General features: G+C 30.8%; 1 protein-coding gene across 1 annotated transcript; it reads right to left on the minus strand.

Moving 5' to 3' along the window:
* Window positions 1–113: 113 nt before the first annotated feature.
* Window positions 114–10,733, minus strand: LOC141535607 (sortilin-related receptor). The gene is made up of 4 exons (XM_074255578.1): window positions 10,382–10,733; window positions 2,700–8,655; window positions 2,419–2,625; window positions 114–1,943 (listed from the first exon to the last, which is right to left on the minus strand). The coding sequence occupies exons 1-4, from the start codon at window positions 10,664–10,666 to the stop codon at window positions 1,882–1,884; spliced, it is 6,510 nt and encodes a 2,169-aa protein (XP_074111679.1). The 5' UTR covers window positions 10,667–10,733; the 3' UTR covers window positions 114–1,881.
* Window positions 10,734–13,333: the final 2,600 nt, after the last annotated feature.

A 13,333-nucleotide genomic window follows, 5' to 3' on the forward strand; every position in this document is an offset into this window, starting at 1 on the left:
GTCTACTATCGTTTGGATCGGGAAAGTTGGCTTACAATAATAAATGCTCTTTAATAAGTAAAATCACCGATCTTAGAAATACTGTTAAATAATAATAATAATAATAATGATAATGATAGTTATTTTAGTTGCTTTTATTTAACTTTATTTATTTACACGCATATATATTAAATCACTGTTATCATAACTTTGCAAGATTTACAGGCTACAATCATAATCATTTTATTCACTTATTGGAATAGCGTCAGTTCATTATCTACTTTAAAATTCTTCTCGATTTAACCCTCACATTTATAATCGTTACTGCTGCAAGCTCTTCAGACTTTTAAATATTTATACGAAGCAGTCGGATTTGTGTAGAAATACATGAAAAATCTTAACTTTACGATAATTAAGAAGTAATATCACACTAACAAAAATCACAATTATTAAATTAATTGGGTGAATTAAAAATTCTCAGACCTTATTGGAAATACTTTCGGAGCCAGAGATAGTTTTAAATTAGAATAAGCGGAAATAGGTGACATTACATCTTAATTATAATAATTAAAATATTAATTAATATTATTAAAGAAAAATAAAATGTCATATTGCTCATAACTATTGAAATGGCAAGATTTTCTGGCGTGCAAAAGTAAATTAATAATTAAACGTTAATACTTATCGTCCGGTTTTTTTTTTTTTTTTTTTTTTTTTTTTTTTAATTTCACAAACAATAATGTTTAGATAAAAGACAAACTGTAATTGTTATAATTTTTTTAATCCAACTGACTGGTTCTCTTTATTTCACATACTCTCTACAATACCTTTATAATTATTACGCTTACTTTCTTTCACATTCTCACATAAAAAATTTATCCATAATATATTCAATAAAAAATCACGTTTGTTAAACATAACAATATTATTTGACATTATTATTGTATATTCTTTATACAAATTCTACAGTCATAGAAACATAAAAAAAATGAATCTATTAATAAATCGTATGAAAAATTTTTTAAAACAAGTCCCAATTAATTTTACAAATGAATTTTCTTAAGTTATTTTTATTTCAGTATAAAAATTGACATCAAGATAATTTCTTTGTCACCTTTGATTTTTTTATTATGGTATTTTCTTAATTTACTTTTTACAAAACAAACATCTTTAACTTTTCCATAATTATCGATTACATTGAAAAACAATGTATATATTTAAAATATATTGAAGTCAGTAATTAATTTTATATTTTTATTATTCAAAAAATTGATATAATAATAAATAGATTAACCAAAGTAAATACGGACGGTAAATTTTTTTTTTCGACTCCAAAATTGATTTTACGAAATACAAATGTGAGTTTTAATGGAAAAAAATAAAAAAAAAAAAAAAAAAAAAAAATTCTAATACCTTATGTAATTTTAAATACTCAATTTTAATACCAATTCATTAACCGTTAGTATTTTTAATGATAATTATGGCAATCAAGAATCAAGAACTATTTTAAATAATCATAATAATTATAACAATAATATTAAAAATAATAATAAATGATAAAGAAAAAAATATTTATCACGAAAAAATTAAAATATATACAGAGCTACCGTCGCGCGACGCTCTGTCACCGATAATTTATAATTATACTTAAACAACTGTACTTGAAAAATGAAATAGTCTATTATTTTTATTGAAATAGCGTATAAAAGGCGACAAAACATCGCGCAAAGGATATTTAAATTGATTTCAATATTGTTATATAATCATGCGTACCTGATCAGCAGTTTAATTATTATTCATTTTTCTCATTTACCTAAACTTACAGTAGTCAATAATCATAGTGTCTTTCTTACAATTAATGTAAATTTATATATATACTTTTAAATTTATTATAATAATTACTTATGCTATTACCAGAGGCTCGTCGTCCGAAAAGCCGCGAATCACAGGACTGTCTTCTTCATCTTAAACAAAAATAAACATATAATTAATTAAGATGATAAAAATAACGAGCGTACATTTAAAAAAAAAAAAAAAAATTAAACTGTTAATTAAAGATCAAGTAACTTTTATTAGCTGCTGCATTTAATTAAAGTTGGCCTCATGTAGCCAAGTAATAGTAATAAAAATAAATTAAAACAAAAAGAAAAAGTAGAATATAAAATAAAAGTAAAAATTAATTAAACAGCAATTATAAATTAAAACAACAATTTCTGTTTTCATTTAATATTTGACAATTTTAAATGTAAAGGGCAATTCAAATTTTTAATTAATCTCTATTATTATTTTTTGTAACCTTATGGTTATTAAATAAAGCATTACATTATTATATTTTTAAGCCAGCTGTGCATTAATAACGAAAAGCAAATATCTAATTTAATTATAGGAAAAAAAAAAAAAAAAAAAAAAGGAAAAGGAAAAGGAAAAATTATTAATCACCTAGAGCATCTGTGGTACCCGGGAAAGTAGCTTGACCTCGTCTCGTGTCATAATGACTGTTAGCAAATAGCGTAAAATTATTAGACAGCCGCCTGTGTCTCACGAAGAAATACGCAAATCCAACTCCTAATGCGATTACTAATAAACAAATTGGTATGGCAAATGAAAGTATACTGGATGTATTAATTGTTCCAGGCCAATCTGCAGCTGTAATAATAAAAACAAAAAATTATTATCATTTTGAATAAATTAAAAAGACAAAATAAATTTAATTGACATACTCAATGGAATTTGAACTCCAACAATTTCACTGATTCCGCTCTGGTATCCTTTATCAGTAATCAATTTAACAGTAAATAGATACATTGAATTAACTTTAGCTTTCGTGAAAATAAAGGGAGGTCGATCTACATTGTATACTTTGGCTGTTGATTCGTTAAATGCTCTGGTATTTTCATTAACCAGTACTTGATAATGACGCTTTGTATCATTTTTCATATTATCAGAATTCATTGGCTCTTCCCAATAGACTGTAAATTTCCCATCTTTAGCCTCTACACGAATTTGATGAGGTGGAGTGAGTGGTGCAGCTTGATAAACAACTGGCTGGCTCTCAATAGCATCAGTAACATTTGTAGCGACTGTTATTTTATATTTACCCCCGTACTTGATACCTGTAAATGTATGTTTTATCACAGTTTCGTTTGTCGGTGGCAGAATAACTGTTGATTTTTCATTAATTGTCGTTTCAGTGACAGTAAGCCTGTAAATAATCGGATCGTCAATCTTCATACAACTAGCACTCCACGATACAATTATTGAGTCGGTTGTTTTAGGTGCCGGAGTAACGCGCAATTGTTTTGGTGGTGCTTTGACATTATAATACGTATCTACTTGTACAGGTTGACTGAGAGGTCCAGCTCCGTACCCATTACCACGAACACCTACAGCAAACATGTATGTTTCGCAAGCTTCCAGATTTTTTATCGAAGCGGATTTATTAGGAGTCAAAATTTTGTAGTCCTTAAATAAATCTTGCATATTTAATGCATAGTGAATAGCGTACTGCCATCTTATTTTTCTTGTACTCTTTGGTTGATCCCAGCTGAGTTTAACAGTCGTTCCATCGAGTTTTTTCGATTCTGCATTAAGATTGGGCACTGACGGCAGTGGTGTGTCTTTTGTTGTAGCCGCTATCATAACAACTTTACCAATATAAGATTTTTTCATCGCATTTACTTCGAAAGTATAGGGCGTACCCGGCGATAAATTGGTAACAACAAAGTCATTTTGTGTCGTATTCAATGTATGATAAGATGGATAAGGTGGAGGCGCACGTGGTGTGATGTGATAACCATCAACGCCTTTCAACGCTGCCCATGTCAGATGAACAGAATTGTTTGTTGTTTCTAAAACTTTTAGATACTGAATATCGTCGATATTAGCAGCACTATCAAACACCAATTCTGCAACTGCTGAAGGTTTAGAATCGTACTTACGATTTTTAGCAATTACCCAGAATGAATAGGTCTTGTTAGGCTCGAATGGTAGATCAAAAGTGTAAGAAGTTTTTTGAAGAGGAAACGGTGCTGGTGGAATTGGTGGTGTTATATAAGCTTCGTACCCAGTGATTATACCATTTGGATGTTGAGGTGGTCGCCATGAAAGCTCGACACGAGTACCATTTTTCTGAACAACTGTGACATTCCAAGGCTCTGATGGTATTCCTTGATCAGTTTTTATGATCCAATATTTAAATGGAGGATAAACAGTAGTCTGACCCTCTTGTCTGACGTAAACAGTCAAATTGTAAGGTGTGTAAGGCTCAAGATTGTTAAATTGATACCTATTATCTTTTATCCAACCAGTAGCATTTATCCATTTGGCGTTAGGTTCGACTTTAGCTAACGAGGGTAAAAATTCAAGTGTTGTGTTTGATGGAATTGGTTTGTGCCAGTTAAGATACAAACTAGTCGCATTTGTCAATCTCTCGTCGAATTCAAGTACCATAACTTGGTACACTCGAGAATTATTTTTGTCACAGTGTAATTCATCAAATCCATCAACACAATCATGTTTACCGTCACAATAGAAAGCCAATGGAATACATTTATTTTCATCGCAGAGGAAAGAACCGGTTTGACAGAAAGTTGTCGGTGGCTCTGTCTGATGAATATCACAGCTAGCCTCATCACTGCGGTCAGGACAATCGAGAACTCCATTGCAAATATTCGTGAGAGGTATACAGTTGCCGTCTGTTCGACACATAAACTGATCAGGACGGCAACCTGTGCGTGTATGATCACAACGCAACTCATCTTCGCCCAATTTACAATCTGGCGTGCCATCACAAATCCAGGAGTCGTCAATACACTGTCCGTCGTAACACTGGAACTGATTGTCTCTGCAAATACGAGGAAGTTTTGATGACTCGGTGATGTAAGGTGTCTCTGGTTCATCGGGTGGTACTCCGCAGCCAAGTTCGTCAGATGCGTCACCGCAGTCGTCGACGCTGTCGCATTTCCACCAATACGGCACGCATTTGGTGTTATTGCACCTAAACATCCAGTCGTTGCAGGTATTTGTCGGAAGGGTTGAAGGTGTTGGTGGCTCAGGTGGCGGTGATGGGCAATGATCTTCATCAGATCCATCGTGACAATCTCTATCACCATCGCAAAGCCATGATTTGTAAATGCACTTGTGAGCTGTGTGCCCGTCTTCTGTTGTATTGCAAGCAAATTGCCAATCATGACAACCTCGACTCGCACATTCTTTTTCATCAGTACCGTCGTCGCAATCATTTTCACCGTCGCATTCCCAAGTTTTTGGCACGCAAGTGTTATCTGAGCAAGCAATTTCGTCGGTTTTACATGTGTTTGGTACGGAACTCTTGTTACAATGTCGCTCGTCCGATCCGTCACGGCAATCATCCTCACCATCGCATTGCCACCTGTGAGAAATACAACGACCATTATCACATTTAAATTGCGTATCAGTGCAATTCAAATAAGTACAATTGAGTTCATCTCTGCCGTCATTGCAATCTTTATCGAGATCACACATCCAGAATCGTGGTATGCATTTATCGTCATCGCATTCAAAGTTATTTGGACTGCAAGTAGCTTTTTTACAACTAGCTTCATCAGAATTATCACCACAATCGTTGTCACCATCGCATTTCCAGAATTCAGAAACACAAACGCCATTGCCACATGCAAATTGATTTGATGCACATGTGCTAGCAACACGTGGGCATGTTGAGTTAGCGAATGGTTTAATACCACCGGGACACATGCATTTACCGTCAGTCATTACCATACCGTCGGGACAAAGACAAACAAATCCATCATTCGGAGCACCGAGACACAGATGCGAGCATGTACTATTTTCACATTTATTTGTTCCAGTTTGGACGCTATGGGCAAATATTTTTAAATCCATCAATCCAGATAGTGTACCTAAAGGAGTTGTTATACCAGCACCATGATCTTTATCCGCAACAAAAATCATCGATTGCTTCCAGTCATCCCAATACATATTTTCTTTAAATACAGCAACAGCGAATGGATGCGAAACTCTGTCATCGGTGGTGATTACTTTTTTAAATCTTTTTCCATCGTAGTCTGATGATCCTATATAATCTTCTCGTGCGTCTACCCAATAAATTCTTTCAGCGATAAAATCAATACAAATACCGTTTGGCCATTCTACAGTACCTTTTGTAAACAGCCGTTTAATGTCAGTACCATCCAAGTTAGCACGAGATACTGATGCATTACCAGGAGCCCAATCTGTCCAAAACATGTAACCCATCATGGGATGTACTGCGATTCCACGTGGTTTTTGTAAATTGTTAGATCCCAAAATAGTACGTCGCATTCTGCCAGCCATTGTCAAATCCGTACGAATGATTTGAATTCGCATTTTAACACCATCAACAAAGTAAAGTACTTTTGAGACCCAGTCATAAGCCATACCTTCTACTGAACTCAAATCAGTCTCAACAAGTATTTCAGGATAACTCGTACCATCTTTGAAGCATTGTCTTCCAATAGTGTCATTTACTATGTCAGCCCAGTATAAACAATTGTTTTTAACGTCATATTCAATAGCAATGACATTTTTCAAATCATGAACCGGTAGAACTTCCAAACTGTGAGATCTGATGTCAATACGAGATATGTGTTCTCGCTGAGCAACCAGAAGAAATTCTTGTGGTTCAACAATTGGACAAGGTATTTCATCAGGCTCAAATTTTTTAGCGTAACCTCCGGAACAATCATCATCCGGAATTTTACGGTATCCTTTAGTTCTATTGTAAAATTTTCCCGGGAAACATGAAGATGAAACTTTGTATGGATCGTAATGTACCAAAGCATTATTTTTAATACAGTGAGCAGGACTTCCGCTTTTGATAAATCCGTAATCACACTGATAATCCTGAAAATCACACGGACAAATTTCAAAGCTAGTTGGTCTGTCATAGTCGACACCTGTATAACATTTAGCAGATGCAGCACGTCGTTTGTAAACTTCTCGGCGTCCTAATATACAAGACATTCCAGGTTGATCAGAGCTAACTGGTGACCAAAATTTAAAATCGTCATCCTTGCACTCTTTTTCAAATGCATTGCGTAGATCGACTTTAATGATAAGCCACTTATGCAACCCGGGAGTAGATCCAAACATCGTGAAAACAGTTGTATTTTCACCGGGCTCCGTCATCAAACCATAAACTCGAAGCATTTCTTGGTTAAATTGATAAGTTTGCCATGTTGTTCCTTCATCGATCGAATACGATATGTCTCGCGTTTCTCCACGTGTTTTAAAGTATTTAACGGCAACAAGAACTCCACCATGATCACCCATATTGAAAAAGTAGAAGTCCTTGAGTACTTGTTTCCATGTAAGACCGGCATCACGTGACACATACAGAGCTGGATGACCTTTCAAGCTCGATCCTAGTACACCTGTTGCCATTATTATCCCCGGAGCAGACTTTGAACTCATGATGGTCACTGACCGAGTTACAGGATACAATTGACTGAAGCGCTGACTTAAATGCAATGACCAAGTTGAATCCGGTACATTCTCATGTTTAACATTCTCTGGTGGTTTTATTTTATTCCAGGTAACACCGTGATCAAAAGTTATCAAAGATTCCAGATATTCCGGTCCAACAGAGTTACCTTTAAAGTTTTCTTTGATGTGTGACACGATATAAATACCTCGTAAGCCCTCAACTTTATATAGATCAGTGAAAGCTTCCTCGGCAAGTTCATTCACCCAGCTGCCTTTCCATGTACTATTTGGGAAATGTGTGAAAATTCCTTTTAGCGATAATGTGAATCTGGCCATTGTGTGGTCAACAACCTCTGAAATATAAAGATTTATAAGTGTATCAGTATGAGCAACTGCAACAAATATTCTATTGTTGGAAACATCTGCAATATGATATTGTTTTCTTTCCAGTTCCGTATCAAAATGCGCCATGACGAATGTTTGATTTTTAAAAGAAACATACAAGTCCAGTGACTGAGTTGTTTCATTAGCTGACGGATCTACAACAGATTTCTTGGTAGCGAACATGTAATCGCCTCTTATCTGGAAATCTTCAACATTCTTTATAAGTACAGATCTTAAATCTCGCCTCTGGTTTTGGTCGAATGTAAGATCTAATTCTACTACCGTGCTGCCTTTAAATTCATCACGTACGATTATAATTGTTTTAGGACTGGAATTAGACCAATAAAATGCTTTTACTGACTCATGAATGCGTAACCATGTTTTACCCAAGTCACTTGTCATCCACAATGTCCGTCTCGGATCAATTTTATCCAGAGCCAAAAAATACAGCGGATTATCTTCATAAAATAGTATTTCGCTTGGATGAAATGGTACACTGGATTTATTAATTGTTTTACCATTGTTATTTGTTGTAAATATAACGCTGTTCGCGCTGTCCGCAAATACACAATAGGTATTAAATTTTGGATGATTGTAAAATTTATCAAGCGTAGCATATTCAACCGGATTTGAATTTATTTTAAATAATTCCGATTTATTTTCAAAGGTATCGCCGTAGTCGTAGCTGATGTAAACAGCGCTAGGATTTAATTTTTGCGTTGGTTTATCACGTGGGCTTGTGTTATCTCTCGCCAAGCAAATTATTACATTTGATTTTTCTCCAACCCAATGGACCATCAACTGCTGGTGTGGGTCATCTAACAAGTTTAACTGCAAAAAAGAAAATAAAAATTATTAATTTAAATTAGAAAATAGAGAAAAAAAAATATTGCTTTGAAAATTATGTTCTATTTTTGTATTAAAAAATTGTTATCAGCTCTGTGTAACGATGAGTGATAACTGTTGATTTAAATTCTATGAATATTAAAAAAAAAAAAAAAAAATAAATAATAAAATTATACGGAAGTGTGAGGAAAAGTATTAAAACGATAATATTTATAACTCCAACACACGATTACATCCAGTATCAGACTACATTAAGTTTCATATGCACAGCATTACATCAGCACTAGGCTCTGGCAATATTTAATAAATAAAATAAAATATATAATAATAATTATTAGCAGTATAAACCAATAAATCAGTTAACTCTCATCTAGTTGAAAAGTGAAACCGTCTTAAGTGATTCGATAGGCGAAGTAAATTGATAGTCATATCATATTGATTGCCATGATTAAAAAATATTGAGATTTTAACAAAAATATGTAAATAAATGAAATTTTATTTAAATGAATTATTTTTTTTTAGGATAATTTTATAATAACTATCAAGCATTGGATAGCTATAAACCATTTATTTATACTACACTTTGAATCAAATTACAAAAGATATCATGAGTAATAATATACGATCTGCATACTTTATTGTATGTGTATCATGATTCTTTTGTCCGCTTCAATACTAAAGAGATTAGCGATTGTATGTGAATGTAGTGTACAAAGAGCATCATGTAGTTATTTTCCTCTCTGACTAACAATATTATTATATTTTATAAAACAGCATTTGAATTAAAAAATTTTAACACTCCGAAAAAAAAAAATTGTTTTACTGCTGTTTATTTATTTAAAAAAATCTACCGGAAAATAAACGAAATAAATACGTTTATTTATTTGAGATATACCTAACTTTTATTTTCTCCTTATTGTTGAGTGTTTATTTTCAACAGCCGATTTAATATCAAGCATACAGATTACCTTATCTCAAAGATCTTGCTGATAATATTTTTAAAATAAAAACAACAATTTTAAAGTCTGACACTCAATAATTTAAAGATAAAAACGTCTGTTCAATAAATTTTTAAAACGTAAAAAATTTATTTATTTGCTTGAAATTTTGTAATTAAGATTATTATTTGATATCTGATAATTATTGAACTAATCTTGTAAACTTATTACTCCAATTAATAGTACACAATTTATTAGAATCACCTAAATTGTTATCAAGATAACAAAATTGGAGTGTAATTGATTAATCATTGACATTTGATATTAATTATTTAGTTGAACTATATTTGATTTAATTATAGAATCGAATTGAATATTTAAAAACGTAATTTGAGTGCGCTGTTAGTAAGTAACATTGAAATGCAGATAAAAAAAAAAACATTATTTTTAATTGTGTGTTATCTGGTGACGCTTCAATTTTAAATTGGATTGTATGAACAATAAACACCAATTATTTCTTGAGAATAAATCACTTTTGAATAAATAAATACTTAAAAAAAATAACAAATTAAATAAAAACACTGAATATGTATCAGGTTTAACAAGTGCACATAAAAATAGTAATTTTAAAATAATATTTTTGTTATTTCGTCATGTCTTTAAAAAATACATCGCAAAAACTTTTGTTTATTTTTATTTAAATTAATAAAAGCGTTTAAAAATAAATATATCAACACTGTAACTTATTGATAAATAAATATTAACATAATTACCTTGACTGTAATATTAGATGACGAATTGGAAAATCCTGATGGTGTTGGAGTTTGCGGTACATCTCGACGAAATCGTCCGAAAGTCTCATCATCATTATCATCACCAAAATAATCATTTTTGTCGATAATAAAAGACCTTTTTTGGCTTAATGATTGGTCATTATCGGTGACATATAGTGTTCTTGGATTTTCGTAACTATTTTCACCATTATTAAAATTAATAAATAAGAATAAATGTAATATAAGCGTTAGCTGATAGAACCCCGATGTGACCCGGGCGGCCATCTTGTATGAACTGACTTTCTTAACTAAAAACTCGAGTTAGCATGTTGAATATAGATGCATTGTATAGAGATATATAAACACATCGGTGGCGCTGTCGTTTTAAACACACTCGAAGCTTCTCTCCACCACACTAGTGTTATCTTCGTCCTTCCTTTTTTTTTTTTTTTTTTTTTTTTTTAATAATTTTGTTTTCGTTTCACCACCCCCAAAAATTTCTTGGCAAGCAACATCAACGTCATCGTAGATTCTCTTCCTATTTCTCCGTTCTGGACCTAAATGCAACCATTATATACTTTTATGCATGGAAATATATTATCATGCATGAGTTAACAATTTAAAGACATGATACTCATCCATTATTTATTAATTATTATTATTCATGTTACTTGCAATGATAATTGTATCTTATTTTATATTTACTGAAGCGAAGTTTTACTAAAAAAATTCCTACCTGTTAATTTTTTTAAAAACTCATAAAACTTGTCGTCTGCGTCGAAATAACTGGTACGGATCTAAAGTGGAATTGAAACTTGTTTACTAATGTAATTTTATAAATTTTTAGGCAGTTATTAAACTTTGAGTAGGTTGAGAAGTTCAACGTTGGATTCGTATGCTATGTGATGTATTATTATACGAAACTTAAAATAGCAGACATCTGATAATTTTTAATTATTGCTACAGAACGATGTAATTAATAACATTGAAGTTGATTGACATTAAAAATTTCTTTAGAATTTTTTAGCAATTAAATTATTTAAAAAAAAAATTTAATTAAAAAGTTTCACATGTGAAAACTACAATTGAAAATTTTTAGAAGTATTTTTTTTATTGTAATTGATTTATTAAAATTTTTAAAATTGACAGCTGACGGCTAACTTCAGCATTATTAAAAAAATTTTTAATAATTAAAAACGTCGGCTAAATTTAGTATTGTAAAATCATCAGTGTCAATTTTAAAAAGAAATAGTATAAAAACTTTTAATTTCACATGAAAAAGTTTTTTAAAAAAATATTTTATATATGTTATATTTAAAACAAAATAATTTCATGCAATTTTATTTTAAAAACGATAATTACCTCAATTATTCAGAACTGATGGATTAATTTAATTTCCTTTTATTGATCTTCAATTCTAAGTAAAATATTTAACGACCTACATTTGGATTCAGTTCTTGTAAATTAATTACCAGCAGTATTTTATGGCAAAATAAGTTTAGAAAATTATTTATAAACATTTGTGTCATTCAAAAACAAAACAAAGAAAATTAAATGTCCTTGCAATGAAACAAATAAGTAGATATATGTGTATATATATATACATATATTTATATCCTGGCAAACGTGTGAGAATACTTTATAAATAAATATATATTATAAATAAAGTGCATTGAACTATTGACCAATGATATCTTTTAATATCCACCCGTTCTTTGTTAACTTTACGCGGGAATAATTTTAAAAATGAGATAAGAAAAAAATAAAGAGATAAATGATGAAAGCATGCTAACGTTTTATTGAATGCCTGCTTTCTTAGCAACTCAAAGGTTGGATTGAATGTATTTTTTAATTGAATTGAATTTAATAGTTTTTTTTTTCTTGAAAGATGTGATGATACGGGCAATGAAGAACGAATGAGTAACCATTTTTAAAATGACGATCTGACGATATAATAAAAGTATATTAGATAATGGGTTTCATTTCCTCATGGCACCACCAGTGGTCCCAGATCCCTCTCATCAGTCCATTTAAAGCCAGTATACGGCTGTTGATCACTGATCCTCGTATATAAAACTATCACGACATTTTTACTGTAACAATCTCACCATACACATCTTGATATATATTGATATTTTTTTTTTGCATATCCTCCTGTAATCTACACTAATTTTACTCACAATTTTTTCAACAACCATTTATTACATAAGCTTCACATTATCTTCTCATAAATGTATTATTATTTATCAAGAACTTACATTAATAATATTTATTTATTTATTTATAATTTCTTTATTGTTAATAAATTTTTTACGCATAATCACGTCATACGAATGTGCTAAGCACAATAAGAAAAATGATCTTATAATAATGAATGGTATTTAAGATACAAGTTGTTACTTGTTTTTTTTTTTCTTCTTTATTATTGTAATTTATTAAGATACTATTACTTTTATTTATTTAATACGTATCTTTTTTCAATTGATCCGTTATTTTCTTTGAATAAATAACCATAAAGATAAATAAAAACATAATAATATTAATTCATTAATTAATTAATAATTCAATTGCAAAGCAAGGAATATTAAATCCACTAATAGTAAAGCAAGATCATATTTCATTTTAAAACTAAAAATTAATAAATTTATACTTTAATATATAATTTATAATATAATACACATAAATGTATATGTAAATTTATTATTGTTTTTGACATAGCCATTTGGGATGCACCCGAAAAATCTTACAAGTGTTTATTTATTTATGCATTTATTAATTTGTTTTTTAAGCATTAGTTGTTTAGGGGAATACTACGGTTGCTCTCATTCCATTTCTTAATTATTTCAGTATATTTTATTTAATCGGTCGTTATTATTAAGAAATTAAATTGGGTAAACTTCAATTGTATAGAAGAATGAAAAACTGCTAATTATATAGATTTTATTTACTAAT

This window comes from Cotesia typhae, unplaced genomic scaffold (genome assembly GCF_013202065.1).
Source record: "Cotesia typhae breed Kobodo isofemale line unplaced genomic scaffold, CoteBio_Ctyphae scaffold_152, whole genome shotgun sequence".
Lineage (NCBI taxonomy): Eukaryota > Metazoa > Arthropoda > Insecta > Hymenoptera > Braconidae > Cotesia > Cotesia typhae.

What these genes read in the sequence shown, in the direction of transcription:
- LOC141535607 (XM_074255578.1), bottom strand. Translation starts at nt 10,666, where the DNA reads ATGGCCGCCCGGGTCACATCGGGGTTCTATCAGCTAACGCTTATATTA. An exon ending in CATCTAATATTACAGTCAAG is followed by an intron (nt 8,656 to 10,381) that starts GTAATTATGTTA and finishes TCTTTTTTGCAG; the next exon opens with TTAAACTTGTTAGATGACCC. An exon ending in TGGAGTTCAAATTCCATTGA is followed by an intron (nt 2,626 to 2,699) that starts GTATGTCAATTA and finishes TTATTATTACAG; the next exon opens with CTGCAGATTGGCCTGGAACA.